The sequence below is a fragment of the Rattus norvegicus genome, chromosome 1 (assembly GCF_021556685.1).
Source record: "Rattus norvegicus strain SHRSP/BbbUtx chromosome 1, alternate assembly SHRSP_T2T, whole genome shotgun sequence".
Classification (NCBI taxonomy): domain Eukaryota; kingdom Metazoa; phylum Chordata; class Mammalia; order Rodentia; family Muridae; genus Rattus; species Rattus norvegicus.
In genome coordinates, this window is record NC_141534.1 from 3,251,530 (window position 1) to 3,270,991 (window position 19,462).

At 42.5% G+C, this 19,462-nt stretch overlaps 2 protein-coding genes across 30 annotated transcripts in view; one reads left to right on the forward strand and one right to left on the reverse strand.

The window, feature by feature from the left end:
* Positions 1-19,399, reverse strand: part of Pcmt1 (protein-L-isoaspartate (D-aspartate) O-methyltransferase 1) — a 48,556-nt gene extending 29,157 nt beyond the window's left edge. For 7 of the 28 annotated variants that reach the window (XM_087637524.1, XM_087637204.1, XM_087637412.1 and 4 more), the window contains exon 1: positions 2,721-2,883. Coding sequence is in view for 11 of the 28 variants with exons in the window: in XM_087636960.1 (XP_087493086.1) it covers positions 2,997-3,225 (229 nt within the window). In the remaining 17 variants the exon portion in view is untranslated. Of the gene's footprint in view, positions 1-2,300; positions 2,884-2,996; positions 3,785-19,025 lie in introns of those variants that run through there. The other 21 variants (XM_087636960.1, XM_087636844.1, XM_087636879.1 and 18 more) reach the window with 7 other exon arrangements.
* On the forward strand, positions 7,121-16,942 carry Nup43 (nucleoporin 43). Of its 2 annotated transcripts, NM_001401290.1 has the most exons (8): positions 7,121-7,267; positions 7,574-7,696; positions 8,657-8,734; positions 9,541-9,721; positions 11,729-11,864; positions 13,169-13,320; positions 14,419-14,541; positions 16,609-16,935. In NM_001401290.1, exons 1-8 carry the CDS (start codon positions 7,148-7,150, stop codon positions 16,830-16,832), a joined length of 1,137 nt encoding a protein of 378 aa, NP_001388219.1. In that variant the 5' UTR covers positions 7,121-7,147; the 3' UTR covers positions 16,833-16,935. The 2 variants fall into 2 exon arrangements, with proteins under 2 accessions (NP_001388219.1, NP_001121663.1); NM_001128191.2 differs by lacking the exon at positions 8,657-8,734 and having other exon boundaries at positions 16,609-16,942.
* Positions 19,400-19,462: the final 63 nt, after the last annotated feature.

A 19,462-nucleotide genomic window follows, 5' to 3' on the forward strand; every position in this document is an offset into this window, starting at 1 on the left:
ATGCCCTCAGAACTGATAAACCTGAAACAGTGGCAGAATCTGTCCTTGTATTTCAGTTTTCTGTGTCTATGTGGTCCCAGGGTTGGCAGCTGCACATGTGCAGCTCAAGAATTCATTAGCTTGTCTCCAGCTCCAGTAATGTGTACTGCAAATGACCCAGGACTGTAAGGCCTGCTTAAGTTTTAGAGAAACTGTTCAAACATACCAAAGAACAGTCATCACAAATAAGTCAACAAATGATAAGAAATCTATCGCTCGGTCTCAACATGTACAAATGCTATATCAACTATAAAATCAAATCCAAAAAGAAGAGTAAATAATTTCAATAAATTACAATATTCAAACTAACAAAACCATGATCACATTTTGTGAAAAAATTAAACTCAAACCTCCACTTCCAATGATACATCCCTTTACTTCAGTATCATCATGATCATATTTCTAAGATTTCAATTAAAAACCCTTAATTTTGGAGACTGGCAGGACACTCAAGGAAGAGTACTTGTCTAGCATGTTTAAGACCTCAGGTTTAAACTCAAGCGCCACAAAATTAAAAACAAAATTTAGGAAAAAATAAATAAGGAAGAAAGAAGCAGATATTCATTCTCTCTCTCCTCCTCCTCCTCTTCCTCCTCCTCTTCTTCCTCCTCCTCTTCCTCCTCTTCCTCCTCTTTCTCCTCTTCCTCCTCCTCCTCCTCCTCTTCTTCCTCTCTCCTCTCTCTCTCTCTCTCTCTCTCTCTCTCTCTCTCTCTCTCTCTCTCTCTCTCTCTCTCTTCAAGACAGAATTCTTCTGTATAGCTCTAGCTTTCCTGGAACTTGCTCTGTAAACCAAGCTGGCCTCAAACTCAGAGATCTGCCTGCCACTGCTTCCCCAGTGCTGGCATACATCACCACCACCCTGCAGAAGTAGATATTTTCAAACTGTGTGCCAACTGCAAATTTCATATGGGTAAATACCATTTTTAAAATAAAATGATATATAAGTAAAAATAAGCTGATTAGTTAGAATGATCTCAAGTTTTAAGTTCCACAAGTATTCAAGTATTTTTAAAGCTAAATAACTTGAATTCTCTAATTTCTTCTAATAAATTATATACTTAGTATGAAACTAAATTATCTACCATACATATATTTATACTATACACTATATATCTATATATATAGTATAAAACTAAATATCTACCATCCATAAATGTTAAATACTTCTTGTATCCTTAGAAGTTTCAGTTAAGGGGGTTGGGGATTTAGCTCAGTGGTAGAGCGCTTTGACTAGCAAGTGCAAGGCCCTGGGTTCGGTTCCCAGCTCCGAAAAAAAGAAAAGAAAAAAAAAAAAGAAGTTTCAGTTAAGTAATACAATACAGTAAAGTGATTATAAAACCACTTGGAAAAGATCTAATCTTGGGTTACCACAAATTTGGTCACAAAGGAGTCTACAGTGATAACCTCCTGGGGGTTGGGGGAGTATTACCTAGTCACAATTCATGAATTCATGTTCAGAATATTATATACTGCAATAGGAGACACTTAGCTCATGTTACTAAATTTTATTGAACATTTCTAATACTGAGCTTATGTGTAAGCCACAAAAACACTTTAGACTATTGCCTCAGTATTTAAACATCTACTTCCTATCAGATATACTTCTACAAAGAGAATGTTGACAATGGTTGATAACATTTTGCCATCTCCGTTGATTACAAAACAGTAAATATCTAGTGTCTGTTTAACTATTATTTTTAAAATATGATGATGACTATTAAGTACCAAATGGTCATACTTATTTCTCTCATTCACCTTTATGTTCCTTACACAGATCTCAGCTTTGCAAACTGAATTGGCACTCCTGGGGGTGGGGGGTAATGAGTACTGATTCTCTGTGAAAATTCCATTGTTTATGGTTCAAGTCCTCCAAGGTGATTATGAATAGAGTTGAGAGGTAAGACAAACACATGAAAGGCTTAAAAAAAAACACAAGAAAATTTAAAAACATCGTCGGGCAGACTAAGATTATTTTTGCAAAATTGGTGGCAAAAGGAACTGTGAATTCTGACTAGAGTGAAAATATGAACCTGGAGCCCTTCTTGGTCTCTGAACCAAACAACACTACTCTATTTCAATTTAGAAAGGAAAGTGACACAGCATTCATTCTACCCTGAAACTATCATCAAAGGAAGGAATGCAATGACTACAGAGAATGCTATTCTTTACAAAAACAAAACAACAACAACAAAAATTTTTCAAACACGCTTTTAAAAGCCAATGGACAGTTTTGAAGAAAAGTTAGAACATTTAATACACACGGTGGTCTGCTGGATTCAGGACCTCCAAAGGCTCCGAACAAAGTCTCTTAGGAACAGCATGCTCTGACAGTCGCTCGGTCCCCCGCAAAGAGCCTATACTTTGGACAGCAACCTGAGAAACTGCTCCCAGCAGCCACCCGTAACCGCAATAGTCGGAACGTCCTCTCCCTCCCCTCGCTGGTATCAGACAGCAGCATCTCCCTCCAAAGGAAAAAACAGAGGGCGGGGAAGGCAGAAAAGAGAAACCTCGCAGGGAATCAACCGAGGAGGACGGTGAGAGAACCCGTAGGCCGAAGGTGGTGGCCCCTCGGTACCATCCCAGTCACTAGAAACACAAGCCCGCACTTTCCCACCCCGAAGTCACGCCCCTTGCCCGTGGCACCGCAGACTCCAGCAACAGCCCCGCCACCTGTGCCGCACCCGGTCCCCAGCAGCCTGCGAGGAGGCAACTGCCCCTGTCCCATCCGCAACAGCTCCCTCTTGGCTTCTACCCTCTTTCCATCTACATCGCCGAATGACAGGTCCCGGGAGAGGAGACTGCAAAAACGCACGGCGCTCCGGACTCCCGGTGCAACCGCGCAGCGACGCCCTCCAGCAGGCGCAGGGGTGCAGACAGAACGTTCCGGACGGTCAGGGGGGACAGCGTCCAGGCCCGGCCCTGCTCCGTGGCCCACGCCCGGCGGGGGTGGCACTTACTGCGGAGGTTGTGGATTAGCTCCGAGTGGCTGGCGCCGCCGGATTTCCAGGCCATCGCGAAGCACACCCGGAGCAGGTATAGAACCACCTTCAGCGCGGCGACGGTCCCCAGCAATTTCCCCAAGAGTGAGACCACCTCCCACACGGTCACCGCCCCGCTGGTGTCCCCGCTGGAGCGGCCGCTGTTACTGCCGTCGCTGCCGCTGCCGCCACTGCGCGCTCCCGGCATCCCCCGCGGCACGCATGCGCTCTGTGACGCCGCGCAGCCCTGGGTGCGGCCGGGCGGGGCCCGAGGCGGGGGAGTCCTGAAGCCCTGTAGCTGGTGGAGGTGACAGCCAGTGAGGTGACCGTAGCGAGGTCAGACAAATCAACGCCGCTGAGTTCCCCTTGCTGAGGCCTGCACCTGCCTCCGTCCTGCGGCTGAAGAACTGGTACTCTGCGCGGTGGGACTCGTTTCTAGCCGCAGCTCCGGCTGATGCGCGGCGGCGGGATGGCGGGTCCGACAGGTGCCGCCTCCTCGGGCTCCGCAGTCGCCGCTCCGTCAGCTGTTGCGAGCAGCGGGTCTGCTCCTATGGCTGTCTAGATTGCTAGATGGTGTGCTGCCTCGGTCTTGCCTCGTCCAACCAGGTGCACTAACCTTTAGGCTAGTAGAGGCAAGGCTTCTGCGATGGGGCCAAAATAATCATTTTATCACAGTCCAAGGGCAAAGGCCCTCTCCAGTACGAAGAGCACTAGCCTCTGTCACAGCACGGTGCTGGTAAAGCAGAGGCTCTGGTTTGTTTTCAGCTCTGAAAGCACAAATTCAAGTGAAAGATTACCATGACATGGGATTGAGGGTAGGGATGCTTGAGAACAAAATAGCCGAGAGCTATAATTGGTTACAAAATAAGTTCAGTATCCCATGGTGGAAGTGTTATTCTTCCTACCCAAGTGTGAGTTTCAGCTTAAGCCTCACAAATACCATTCTTATACTAGACACCAATTTTACTGCTTTCATCTCTGCAAGATTCTAAGAAGTTGACAGGAAACACTGCCTGCCGTGTCCAGAGCGTCCAGGGCTTCCAGCGTGCTAACTAACTGAGACACAGCCATGACTCCAGTAAACTTTCAGGAAGGAAACAAAGTTAAGACACCTGTGCTGTGTGCTATGACGTCAGGAGCAATTTCCAAATTACAGTTCTTACCAAACTTCGTTAAATGCAACAACACTCAACCTGCTTCCAAACTGAAATGTCATCACCTATTTTTATGACTCCTGTAAATTTAAATGTTTTTCAACATTAAGAATAAAGCAATGAGTTTTAGACTAATCCGTTTTTTCCTATCCTGTACCATCTCCTCTTCCAGTCTGAGTTTAAAAGTTCAGTAGAATCTCCTTGCTCTAAGGTACTTTCATCTGACTGCTCTTTTCTGTATGTGTCATGATGATTACAGCTGATGAGTTTAATCCAATCACCTTCCCCCCCCCCCGCCTCAGCCCATAGATATTACTCAACCTCAGCTGAGGTCAGGAGGTCCAGAAATGGTCTAGTTTTCTCCATTTTCAAACGATTGGTCACCTCATAAATTCTGTCTTGCAACTCTATCATTTTGGTATAGATAGAGGGAATTTTGGCATATTGTACAGGGAAAAGAAATAGTCAAGTTGGGTCTTGCTGCTAGAAAACAAAACAACTCAAGCTCTTTATAATCTATTAACTCTCATGTTACTCCTTTAAAGAAATGGCCAACACAGTTTTGAACTCCTATAGTATAAAGGAGAATAGAAATACTACTAAGTCTTTCCATCGTAGTCATAGAAATCTGATTAGAACACCATCAGTGGACTGGGGATATGGCAGAGGCCTTGCCTAGCTAGTGAAAGATCTTAGGTTCCATCCCCAGCACCATTAACAGCAAACAACAGCAGGAAAACTGTAAGTGCCATTAGTAACCTAGATAGCAGTGCTGCTGGGTTTAGCTAGAACAACATAGACTGGAGTCATCAGGAAAATGTACACATGGGTACTGATCCTTGAAGGGTAGACAAGATTATGCAAAGTAGTGAGGAGTGGAGGGATGTGATAGGAGTTGCCAATAGCACAGACGAAATATAGAACTGGGATTCTTGGCCTAATGAAACAGTTCTCAGCAAACTCATTGTTAATTACATGTATACATGAACTGACCAGGTTTACAAAGCAAGGGAAAAAAAAAAACCCTAAGATCAAAGTGCCTGGACAGATGGGTCAGCAGTAGAAAACACTGACTTCCTTTCCAGAGGACACTGGGTTCAATCCCCAGAACCCACGTGGTGTCTGACAGCCCTTTGTAACTCCAGTTCTGAGGGGGATTCCAGGCCCTTGTTTTTATCTTCTTGAGCACCAGGCAAGCCTGTGGTGCACACATATGTGTGCAGGCAAACATTCATACACATAAATCCATAAATCTTTTTTTAATTAAAAAGTCAAACTAGAGTTCCAAATTCTAGTTCCAGGCTCTCCGTGTGTGTGTGTGTGTGTGTGTGTGTGTGTGTGTGTGTGCCAGAAGAGGAAGAAGTTTAAGGTATTAAGTCGGTACCCTAATGAAAATATTTCCAGGATAATTTAAGGGATACTTTCCTTGTTACTGGGGATGTGACCCAGGACCTAGAATCCTAATTTGGAACTACACACCCAGTCCTACATGGGGAGGTTAAGCATTTTTTTAGGTTTTATGTAGATGGATGTTTTGATATTTTGTTTTGGTTTTTGAAACAGAGTCTCACTATGTAACTCTGGCCATTCTAAAATTCATTATGTAGACCAGGCTGGCCTGGAACTCACAGAGATCTGCCTGTGTCTCCAGAGTGGTGAGATTTAAACACACGTACAACCCTTTCCGATCTTGTTTTTGCCTGAAGGTATGTTTGGGCGCTTTATGTGTACCAATGGATGGATGTGAGCCACCAGAGATACAGGTACTGGGAAGTGAACCCCGGCCCTGTGGACGAAACAAGTGTTATTAGTGGTTAAGCAATCCCTCCAGCCCTAACGGTTTTTAAAGTATTTTTTATGTACAATGAAGTACAACTAAGTGTGTAGAGCTGGTGCACATACATCCTCCTGAATTATTCTGTTTTAATTTTTACTTCTAGATTTTTCTCTGTCAGAGAGGCTAGAGTTGGCTTCTCAGCACCCACAAGGGTATGGCTCCCACCTGCCTATAACTCCAGTCCAGGACATTCATATCTTCAGGGACCTGCCCTCACATGCACATATGTGCCTGCAGATACATACATATGACTAATTAAAATGGTAAAAATAAAGTTGTTTTAAGGGCTAGAGAGATGGATCAGCAGTTAAAAATACACGTTGCTCCTCCAGAGGACCTGAGTTCATTTCCTAGCACCCACATGGCAGGGTATAACTTTCTGTAACTCAAATTCCAGAGATTCCAATCCCCTCTGTTGGCCTTACCACCAGGCATGAACACACAGTACACAACACGTACATGCAAACAAAACATTCATGCACATACAATTTTAGAATCTTTTTAAAAATGAATAATGTTTTTATTTAAATTAAGTTATCAAAGAATAATATTGAAGGTAATTGTCTGAGTTCTAAATCTGTAATGAACCTTTTAGTTTTGGTGGTGGATGATTGCATTTAAAATATATTTGATAATAAATGTATATTAGATAGTGAAAGTATAATATCTAATACGAAGTTCCACAGTTTCAGCATGGCTACGCTAAAAGCACAAAAGTACATTGGGCTGTCTAATTTTTGGGGCCAGATTAATTTCGGTGTGTGATAATTTTTTTTTATTTGAAACACTTTTATAATAAAGTTTTTATAAAAAAATAAAACCCTTAATTTTTTAAAGAAAATTTCTTCTGGGATTACACAGTTATTGCACAAATATATTGTCAGTGCCCTTAGACTTATTTGGCATTGGAAATGTGTCTTTTTGTCAAAGGGTTTGGTCTTTGTTCAGAGCTGCCTGCATGAATGAGCGTCACAAGCTCTTTTAGCCCAGGGGATAGTGTGTCCTCCTGCTGACGAGAATTGGCTATCTGCAGCCACCGTCTCCCACATGAGGTCTTATCCAATCAGAACTTCACAGGAAGGGGCGGGCCTGAGGAGCGCGCAGTGTGCTTTCTGCTGAACCTTCTTGCTGGCTTCAGCATGGAGGAAATTTATGCTAAGTTCGTGTCTCAGAAAATTAGCAAAACCCGCTGGCGGCCAGTGCCTTCCGGAAGCCTGCAGACCACAGAGACCTTCGCCACGGGCTCCTGGGACAATGAGGTACCCGGACTTGGGCGGGCCCCAGCTGCTGTGCTCCACGCCCCCCGCACTGGCGCGGGAAAGCGAGCTTGCCAGTCTGGTTTGGCTGCCCGCTACTTGAGAGCCCCCGATGGCGTGTCTGAGCCTCGGATCTGGTTTTAAACCCTCAGCAAGTCTGTAGTCATACCGTCCGAACTTGGCCATATCTTTGATCTTTTCCACTCTAACCATATCGTTTGTCTGAGATGCTGTTGAAGCAAGGTCGCCTGAAAGGCAATCTAGAGTTGACGTTTTCGTCACCTCAAGATAAAACTGTCCGCTTTGCAGGAAAATTGCGTTTCACTGTGGTCTATTGGAGAGTTTGGAAACTTGGATTCTGACGGAGGGTTTGAAGGAGACCATCAGTTATTGTGCGATATCAGACATCATGGGGATGTCATGGACTTACAGGTAAATCTGAGTTGTCTGCCAAAGCTAGCTTTGGGAATTTGAGGCTATATTTAGAGGTAACGAGGCACCTTATAGTTTGTCTGCCCTCATCCCTGATTTACAGGACACTAATCTATGAAATCTGCCCCCTCATTGTTTAGGCACTTAGTCACAGAAGTGGGGCTGGGAAATGGAATTCAGGTAAGCCAGTTTTAAAACGAATTGCCCAAGCCAGACATGGTGGTTCAAGCCTCTAATTCCAGTTCTTGGGATGCAGAGGCAGGAGGGATCTCAAGGCCAGCCTGGGCTACATAGCAAGACCTTATCTTAAATAACAATAATATTTGTCTATCTATGTGCCAAATGCTTTTGGCGAGTTTGATACAGGTCTGCTATTTTGTATTGCACATCTGTGAGTCAGGGTTATCATTGTGAAGATGGTCTAAAGACCAGATGAATGTAGAGAAGTGCTCTCTACTTCTAGTGTATGTATCCCCACCCTCAAGTGCTAGTTACTACTTTACTTGGTCAGATAAATGGGGCTGGTATCTTTTGAGCATACATAGTAAATATCGTGCGGAATTGTTCTTATGAGATTCTTTAACAACTTGGCGTTTCCATTTTAAAGGTTTATCAAAATGTGAACCAGTAATAAATTTTCAAAGCTGGGCTAGTGATAGATGCTTGTAGTCCCAGCTACTTAGGAAACTGAAGTAACAAGTCAAGATGAGTTTGGGCAATAGAGACCACCAGCATCACCCACCCCACCAGGAGCTCGCCTCAATCAAAAAACAAATCTGTATATGGATTCAGATGTCATATATTTTACTTGGTAAAAAATTTGCTTAATATATATATATAGGTTATTTGCTTCTTTAAATTTGTATAGGGTTTGCTATAAGTCAGGTTGAGCCAGTGAACTTTTTTCCCTGTTAATATTTTAAAGTAATCTATAATAATATGCAGAAATTTTCTGTTTAGTTTTTTGACCAGGAAAGAATTGTAGCTGCTTCGTCAACAGGATGTGTAACAGTTTTTCTTCACCATCCAAATAACCAGGTAAAGAATTTTGTTGGGGAGAAGCCAGGTCTTCATTAAGAGAGAGGATCCACTACCTAGAGAACTTTCTGTTGTGGCTGGGATGATCAATCAGCAATTGAGTGTGTATTGCTCTCAGAGACCCATGGTCCTACTCCAAGAACTCAAATCATTGGCAATAGCCTATAGCTCCACTTTGTCCAGATCTAAATCCCATGGGCCTGGAAAGGCACCTGCACATGTATAGTGCACATAAACTTAGGCAGGCACACGTGCATGCACATACCTTTTTTTGTTATTTTTGTTTTTTAAGACAGGTTCTCACTATGTAGATCTGGCTGGTCTGGAACTCCCTATGTAGACCAACCCGGCCTACATTGGCTTCCCAAGTGTGTGGCACTATACCCAGCTTTAATTAGTTTTCTTAATGGAATCATATAGAAAAATGTAGAGGTTAGCCCCTTACACATGAGTTTAATCTCATAAAACTTTAGAGAATGTATCAGCATTCAGTTATTTGGTAAAAATCATTAGTTTGAGATAAATGTGCTGAGTCTATTCAGAATGTACCAAAAAAAAAAAAAAAAAAAATAAGGGAAGTAGTTTCTAAACATCAGTATGCTCAAATACAAAGAAAAGGGAGACTTGTTCTTTCTTCTAGAGGGACATGAAATACAACTGAAAAATACTATTATTAGGCAGGCATAGTGGCTCACCTGTAATCCTAAACACTTGGAAGTTTGTCTCAAAATACAAAACTTCCTAGCGAGAAGGGCTTTCATTAGAACTTGGCTCTGATTAACAGTGTGCTCATTTCTGATGCCTAGACCCTGTCCGTCAGTCAGCAGTGGCCTACAGCTCACTACCATACAGGTCCTGGCAGCCCTTCCTATAGCAGTGCACCATGTACAGGAATTGTATGCGACAATCCAGAAATCGTTACAGTTGGAGAGGATGGCCGAATAAATCTCTTCAGAGTTGATCACAAGGAGGCTGTAAGAACTATAGGTAAGGAGTCCTATTTCTTCTATCCATTACATAGTAATTGGACTAAGTAAACATGATCTTAAAAGTTTGAAGGGTATGAAAATTACACTTGGCAGGATCCTTGATAAGATAGTGTGTGGGTAGTCCAGTGTAAATGATTTATAACAGCAGAAGGATGTATTAGGTGGTAGTGTTTTGTTTTAGCTAAAATTATCACATAATTAGGGGACAGTGGCAATTAGTATATTCTCAATTCTATACCATAAATAATACTAAAATATGACACTAGAAAATGTGGAATAGCATGGAGATGCTAACCCTAGACAGCAAATTACGAAGTTAACTGTGAGCTGACATTAGATATTTGTTACTGGCAAGATGAAAGGTGAAGCCAGAAAGGGAAATTGGGATCGATTGCAAAGGTATTGAATCCTTAGCAACAGAAGCTAGGGTTTGTATGTGGTAAACAAATTGCTCTTGAAGGTCAGTCTTTGAGCAGGGAATGACAGCTGCCAGTAGTGTTTAGATCATTGTTCTAGTGAGATGGTTCTTAACTATGCTTCACTAAGACTTGCCTCAGGAGATTGTAAGTCCCCCTCTTCCCCCCAGACCTGTTGGATCAAAATCTCCAGGGTCTGCTCCAATAAATCAGTTCATGTTCTTTGTTCTAATTGCTTAATTGCTAAGGGCTATTGCCTGCTAGCAATGTACAGAAGTGGCACAAGTTTAAGTTTGGAAGTATCTATCATGTGTTTCAAGTCTAAATACTTAGGAAATTAAAAGAACCATTATAAAAGGAAGGTACTGGGCACACTTATCAGTCTGGAAGATAAGGCAGGAAGATAGTAAGTCCTGGCTCAAAAGTTTCTAAAGACCATTTAGCAATCATGAAGAGTGTAGGTGAGGATGCTGCTGATGAGGGTCAAGATGGATGGATTTGACATGAGTCTGTCTTGGGGGCTTTTGGAGATCCCACTTGGGGTTTAATAATAATGACACAGAGACATCTGTAGAGTGTAAGTCTGTTGGTTAGCCTTTTTGCTTTGGGGCAGTCTCCTGAGCTAACCATCCAGACAGGACCTGACTCTTCTGCCACAGTGGCTCTCCCTCTGCCTCCCTGCTGCCCTTCCCCAGCTTCAGCCTCAAGCTCTTTTTATTGTTACACAAAAGGTATCTAGCAAGTTAATTTCCACAGACCAAACTTATCTAATCTAGGGATTGTCTTGAAAGACCTATCACCTAAACTCATCTGATCTAGGGATTGTCTTGAAAGACAATCACCTAAACAAGTCTCAGCCGAAGGAGACGTCTTAGTTTCTTCCTGGTTTGCCAGGCCTATCTCAGGACTAACCTCTAGATTCATTTCAGATACAAAAGTTCTGCTAAAATTCTGCTGTGTGAGTCTGTACAATGGTATAGAATCAGAGTAAGCTTTGTACCTGTCAGTGGGTAGGAAGTTTTCTGTCAAGTACTAGCAGGGCTAAGGCTGGAAAACAGGAGCTTCAACAGCTCTCTCAAACACATTGCCTGTTGGGATGATACACACCTATAATTCTATCACTAGGGAAGCTGAAGGGAGAAGGAAAAGAAAAGAAGGAAGGAAGGATTCAGTATAGCAATCTTAAAAGGAGAAAAAGAAAGAAAGAAATGGCCAATCGGCCCCGCACTTAGGAAACAGATGGCCTGGGAGTGAAGCTTTCTACCAGGGACTGGAAGAGAATATCTAGACATGTATTTTACTATATATATCTCCATTAAAAACTCTGCTGAGTCATTAGAAACTGTATTTATAATATTTCAACCAGTACAGGGAATGTGGTTTCCTTTTGTTTTGTTGTTTTTGTTTTATGAGACAGTTTTTCTGTGTACCTCTAGTTGTCCTGGAACACTGTAGACCAGGCTGACCTTAATCTCACAGAGACCTGCCTACCTCTGCCTTCTGAGCACTGGCATTGAAGGCATGTGCTGCCACCACCTGGCTGGAAATGTCTTTAAAAGGAGCCTGTTAACACGTTTTTAAACTTTCAGATAATGCAGACAGCAGTACACTCCATGCTGTAACCTTCCTTCGAACTCCTGAGATTGTTACAGTAAATTCAATTGGACAGTTAAAAATATGGGATTTCAGACAACAAGGAAGTGAACCCTGTCAGATATTATCACTGTAAGTTTTGTCATCTCAGCAGTATGGTAAAAAAATTTTAATTAGCTATCACAGTCAACTTTGTATTTTTATTTTATTTGTAGGAGTATTTTTCCTGCTTATATATCTACGCACCACAGGAATGTAGTGCCCCCAGGGGTCAGAAGAGGGCATTCATCCCCTAGGACGGGTGTTACAGTTAGAAATTGCCATGTGGATCCTGGGATTGAACCCAGGTCTTCTAGAAGAGTACCCAGTGCTCATAAGTACTGAGCCATGTCTCTCCAGTCCCCCAGCTTTGTGTCTTAGTGAATTTCGCAAACACTGATCCATGATTAAAGGATAAAGCAAAGATGATTCTACCATCTTATGTTTAGCAAGTACTTGTATTGACTCAGCCTTTATAAAGTCTTTGAAGTATATATTTAACAGAGATTTTGTTTCTGTTTATCAAATGATTATATGTTAGTGGGTTTAAGAATACACTGTAGAAATGCTTGCAGATAAAATACAATTTAGGGTCATTTTTTTGGAGCCTTCTAGATGTGCAATCTTTGCTGCTTTCTTTTTTTTTTTTTTTAAGATTTATTTATTTATTATATATAAGTACACTGTAGCTGTCTTCAGACACACCAGAAGAGGGCATCGGATCTCTTTACAGATGGTTGTGAGCCACCATGTGGTTGCTGGGAATTGAACTCATGACCTCTGGAAGAGCAGTCGGGTGCTCTTAACCGCTGAGCCATCTCTCCAGCCCCTTTGCTGCTTTCTTAAGAAACTAGGATGTATTATCAGACTGGAAAATTATATGAACTAATTAAGACTATAGGCATAAAAATGGTTGATGTAATTGATATATATTTTTATTTTTTAAAAACTGTATTGGCATAGCTTGGCTATGTGCATGTAATTGCAGGTACCCACAGGACAGGTTTATAGAATGCTCCTAGAACTGGACTTACAAATGTCTGTGAGTCACTGATGTGGGTACATGAACCCGGGTCCTCTAAAATAGTACCTGCCCATAACTGCCGAGCCAATTCTCCTGCTTGACACATTCTTAATAAAAATCTTTCTTACATATCTTACCATTATGTTATTCTGCCTCCTGTGTTTCCAAACTGAACAATGAATAATTGTAGCCTTTAATTCTAAACTTTTATTATTTATAAATATATTTTAGTTGAAAATTTTTGTTTTCACAAAAATTTAGTATCTCCAGCTATATAACTACTTATCATTTAGTTCATAGAGTGAAATGTTTATTAGGCAAAGATAAATTGTTTTTTACCGTATCTTTGATATTGTCATGTCTTCCTTAAAAGGACTGGGGACCGAGTGCCACTCCACTGTGTTGACAGACATCCAGACCAGCAGCATGTTGTAGCTACTGGTGGCCAGGATGGAATGTTGAGTATTTGGGATGTCAGACAAGGTACCATGCCTGTGTCATTACTGAAGGCTCACGAGGCTGAAAGTAAGTATTGTGGGGACACAGAAAGTTTGTGTTGGACGAGTTACTCGTGCATGTAATGATTCATAAGGATCATGTCACATCAACGCTTTTAATATCTGAACAGTATAAGCTAGATAACCTTCCTACGTGCTTTAATGTTTATTTCATCCTATCCACAACTGCAGTGTTATTACATGTTCATCTTACTGAGCTGATTGTCTTAGTTTGTTTTGCTTTGTTTTTTTCAGAAATAGAACATATTGCATATCAGGTTACTGACTTCTATATAAAATTATCACTTCATATTTTCAAATTGTTTATGAATTAATTAGTTTCATGGAGTTTTGAGGTAGGATCTCACTTTATAACCCAGATAAGCCTGGATTTTACTCTGTAGCCCAAACTAGACCTGACTTTACCATAGTCCTCCTGCCTTACCTTCCTAAGTGCTGAGATTACACTACTCTTTGATAAAATATATTCCCTTTCACCATTACTGGGGAATGAGCCAGGCATACTCTGTCGCTGAGCTATATCGCAAGCTCCAACTGATCTTTTTTAGAAAGAGACCCTTTATCATTTCATTATTCAAAAAAAAAAAAAAAAAGACAAAAACAAGAGGCTGGAAAGATGGCTCAGTGGGTTAAGAACACTAGCTGCTCTTCCAGAACCCATGTCCTATTCCCCACACCTACATGGTGGCTCACAACTGTTGATGATAACTATAGTCCTAGGGAATCTGACACCCTCTTCTGGCCTTTATTCAAATAAAGATACAAGAAAACAAACATCAAACCAGTACTGCAACATGACCTGGTTTACGAAGTGTTCATCCAGGAATGTGTGATCCCAGCAGCTAGGCCACAGAGGCAGGAGGATTAGGAGTTCAAGGCCAATACTAGTAGATAAAAACTGAACAGCTTACTCCTGTGCAGATGAGCTGGGGAACCTATAAACTTTAAGTTTGTTGAAAATCAAAGGCTTCAAAAGTAAAGAGATGACAGGATGTAAGTGACCTTTTGGTGACTATAACATGCAGATAGATAAGAGCCACTACTTGTGGGTGGGCCATAAATAACCTCTGTGGACTATTAAAATTGATTCCCTTTTGTCTTTTAGTGTGGGAAGTTCACTTCCACCCATCCAACCCAGATCACCTGTTTACTTGTTCTGAAGATGGATCCCTCTGGCATTGGGATGCCTCCACAAATGCACCTGAAAAGTCTTCTCTCTTTCACCAAGGTAAAGGTTCTTGTGTGCTGCTTTAGGATATTTTAAATGTCAAGTCAGAATCTTGCTATGCACACCAGGCCTGGCCTCAGACTCAGAGATCTACCTGCCTCTGCCCTCTGCCTAGAGGTGTTTTGCCTGCATGGATGTGGGTGCATCACATGTGCAGTGGTCACAGACACTGTCTCTAGCTGGAACATTCTCAGGGGTTAAGACAGGAATAAGTGGAATAGTGGAATAAGACAGGAAATACTGGTCAGAATACACAAAAGTGCTGTGTAGAAGAGTAAGCAGACCAGGTGGACAAAGAAAAAGGGCAAGATAGTGCACTAGGGATAGTGTAGTCTCAGCAGTTGAGAGCTGCAGGCAGGATGGTCAGTGTAAGGCCATTCTACACTAGAGTTTAATGCCAGCCTGGGCTACATGAGACCCTGTTTCCAAAAAACAAAACGAGAGAGAGGAGGGGCTGGAGAGATGGTTCAACAGTTAAGAAGAGCACGGAATGCTCCTCCAAAGGACCCTGTTTCAATTTACACTGTTAACATACATGATAGCTCACAGCCATCTGTAATTCTAGTTTTAGGAGATCCAATGCCTTTTTCCAGTCTCCATGCACCAGGCACACACATGGCATACAGATATACATCCAGGCAAAACACTCATGCATATACAATAAAACAACCAAAGGGAAATGCAAAAGGAAAGACTCGTTTATTTTAATTATTTTAATTATGTTTTTTGCATGTTTATATTCGTGAATGTATATGAGTGTAGTTGGCAGCAGAGGCCAGGAGAGGGCATCAGATCCCCTGAAGCTGGAGTTACAGGTGGTTGTGAGCCATCTGTCTTGGGTACTGAGTACTGAGCCCAGGTCCTTTGTAAGAACAGCATGTATTCTTAACAGCTAAGCCATCTCATGGGCCCCCGTAAGTTCATTCACATGAACTAGAAACTTATATGTCTTCTCTCTCTCTCTCTCTCTCTCTCTCTCTCTCTCTCTCTCTCTCTCTCTCTCTTTGTGTGTGTGTGTGTGTGTGTCTGTGTCTGTGTCTGTGTGTTTTGAGACAGGTTTTCTTTATGTAGTCCTGGCTATCCTGGATCTCACTAGGTAGCCCAGGCTAACATTGAACTCAAAGATCCCCTACCTCCCGAGTGAGGAACTTGTATGTCTGTGTACATTTTGGGTTCTTCTTTCCTTACTTTTGGTTGTTTATAATACCTATCTTTCCATTAAACTTTCCATTAAATCAATAAACAAACATGAAGGACAGCTACATTTCTGCTTTTCCTTAAGACTATAGATTTGGTATCCATATTCTCCCTTCAATATTTACTAACACTGAATAAGGATAACAGTAAGGTGGCTCAGTGGGTAAAGGCACTGCTACCAAGCCTGACAACTAAGTTTGATTGGCAGGACTCATGTGGTGGAGGAGAGAACTAATGCCTACAGGTCACCTTCTGACCTCCATATGTGTGCTGTGGCTGTGTGCATTGTGCATGTACACATAATCAATAAATTTAATAAAAAGTTTAAGGTGACCTGATAAAAATTGGGTGTGGTAGTACATGTCTTTAACCCCAGCACTTGGAACGCAAAGGCATTTCAAAGAACAACAAAAACAAAACATGATTATAGAATTCTTTTCATTATCTGTGCTTATTCACCCTCCATTCGGTATCAGCCTGCTTTAACAGAGTAAAATAAGTTGATTTTGAAATATTAATAGCTTTATATTTAGTGAACAGAGTTAGCCTTGTGGTTTGAATGAGAATATGAATGAGCTTATAGGCTCATATTTGCATGATTGGTCCCCAGTTGGTAGAGCTGTTTGGACAAGTGTGGCCTTGTTGGAAGGGGTGGGGCTCAGGTCTCAGGAGCCAAGGCCATTCCCAAGTGTGTCTCTGTCTCCTGTCTGTGGATCAGGATGTGAACTCTTAGCTGCTGCTCCAGGGCCTACCTGCTGCCATACTCCCTACGATGATAGTCATGGACTCTACAGTGAGGAGCCCTGAGCCTCATTATAAGTTGCCTTGGACACGGTGTCTCCTAATACAGTCTCCCTTCTCTTCTCACAGGAGGAAGAAGTACTTTCCTGTCACATAGCAGTAACCAGGCCAGCGTTCACCTGTCCCTAGTAAGTTCCTGGCTTAGCACAGATCCTGCCAAAGACCGAATTGAAATCACAAGCCTGCTTCCCAGCAGGACTCTGTCTGTAAACAGTTTAGATGTTTTAGGGCCCTGTCTTGTTTGTGGAACTGATGCAGAATCCATTTATGTTACCAGACAACTATTTTCATGAAAGTGAAAAAAACTTAGTTACCAATTCCAACGTCTGTGCAAACTTTTATCATTAGAAAGTGGTATTTGTAAGGAAACAATAAACTGTTAATGCCAGTGCCCAATATTGTCTTGTTGCTTGCTTCTTCCCCCAACACTATTAGAATCTGATCAATGACTGATAGTAAAAGATCTTAAGAGCATTGGAGGGTCCCACTTGCTTTCATTTAACTTGACAGTTCTAGGGCTGAAGAGATGGCTCAGCAGTTAAGAGCACCGACTGGTCTTCCAGAGGTCCTGGGTTCAATTCCCAGCAACCACATGGTGGCTCACAACCATCTGTAATGGAGATCCAATTCCCTTTTCTGATGTGTCTGTGGATGGCTGTAGTGTACTCATATAAAAATAAATAAATGAATCTTTTAAAAAAATTAATAGCAGTGTAGAAGTCTTGTAGAATTTTGTGAATTATACTATACAACCAGGGGCTAGAATAAGTTCAGTTGTTAAGGGTACTTGCTACTCAGCCGGGCCTTGGTAGACCTTTATTTAACCCAGCACTTGGAAGGCAGAGACAGGCAGGTGGATCTCTGAGCTTATGGTCTATAGAGCAAAGTCCCAACACAGCAAGAGCTACACAGAGAAACCCTTTCTGGAAAAACAAGAAACAAAAACACAAAAGAAAAGCACTCAATATTCTTGCAGAAGGCCCAGGTTCAGTTCCCAGCATCCACATGGTGACTTAGCCATCTATCTCCAGTTCCAGGGGGTCCGACACCCTCTCCACCTTCAGAGGCACCAGGCACTGGTGGCACACACATTCAAAGACATTCAAAAAAAGTTAAAATCTTAGCAAAACTATATAGCCAACAGAAACAGGTCTACAGTGGGTTGCTGTGCACATGGGGCAGTATGGGACTCTGCTATTTCAATGGATGGCAAATGTTGACTTTGGCTCTTGAAAACTAGCTACGTATATCAAGACTCCCCAGTTTCTCTGTGCATCCTTACCTGAGCCAAATGTATTTCCAAAAATAAATGTTTTCACATCAATGCTTGTGAACAATCTACATGCTAGAATTATAACTTCTCTTACGCTTAGTGATAGTTTTTCTAACATCTAAGAAGGAATGAGCTAATACAGAAAGTGTTCCAAAGGTAATTATTCTTATTAGAAACTGAAAATACTTACAAAATAACCGCATGTCATCATTGCAAAGTTGGTAATACTCTCCTAGCCTTAACTCCAGGTTTGAGGTTTAGGCCCTGGCCTGGCCTCCACTCCTCACTCTGCTTCTTTGCCAAGGGTTTTTCATTCCACCCTGGCTTAAAGCAGTGGCTTCGTCTTCTCAAGAAGCAGCTCCAGGCCCGGTGTGGTTAAAATATCTTTAATGGTTCAAATTAGCACGTCTCCTAAAATTGTACCTACCTACCTACCTACCTACCTACCTACCTACTTACCTACCTACCTACCTACCAAAGCACAAGGTAGGGACCTCGATTTGTAGGAAGATTCCAATAGCACGATGGGCTGAAGCCACATTAGGGATTTTACTATATCAACAAATCTAAAGCAATGGCAGCAACCACACTAAAATATTTCCCTGGAATCTAAATCTGATCATCTGAGATCTTCATAGTTGAATTTTTGGATATAGTACCTCAGGAAAAAAGCAGAGCTTTGTGGAGCAGGCTTATTATCTCAGCTACCTTAAAGACTGAAGCAGAAGGATCACAAGTTCAAAGCCAGCCCAGATAACTTAGTGAGGTCCAGTCTCAATGAAAACTATAAAATGTTCTGAGGATACAGCTCAGTGATAGGGCACTTGAATAGCATGGCTCGATTCCTGATTACACAGGGATGTCAACGTTTTTTCTTTTTAAGTCTAACACAAAAGAGTATCTGGAAAAAAGTGATAATTGCATGTATTACCGACCAGCAAAACCGGGATAGTTTTCATATTTACAGGGAATAGACAGGCCAGTGTTGGCTGGCATTTAGAATTTCAGCACTAGGAAAGGAGGAGTGGGGCAGGAGATTGTGAGTTCTGGCCAAACAGGTGCGGCTTAGAGAACTCCTATCTGGCCCTAATCCCCCGCAAAAGAGAACAATGAAAGACCAAAGTCAATGATGCATCCCGAATGGCAGATTCAATTTCAAGAGAAATAGAACTTGTGACAGTGGCCCCGTTACTCCAATTATGGCTACAATGACCTTTCCTGCAGATCCGCTGCCGGACCTCTGCAAATCCATAGGTCCAGTTTCAAGAACACTCCATATGGCTTACTCCAAAAACATATTCGCTCCCAGCTCTGGAAGACTCGGGTTTTATTCAACCACTATACATCTTGCCTCATGACGTCCGCGGTCTTCCTGGTGCGACCCACGCTTGCCGCGTCGCGCCCGGGGCCGTGTCTCGGTGCGGAGCCAGAACGTGGTGGTATAGACTCCACTCTCTGGGCGACACTCACCTCGGCTCCGGGCAGCGGGCGAGCGAGCCTCGGTTAGGAGGCCACAAGCGGAACGCTCGCTACCGGGCCCAGCAGGGCGGCCTGAAGCCCCCAGTCCACGGCCCCCGCGCAAGCGACGCCGGGAAATGCCCACATCCGGGAAACCCGCGGCGGACGGCGGCGGCAGCGGCGACACGGAGT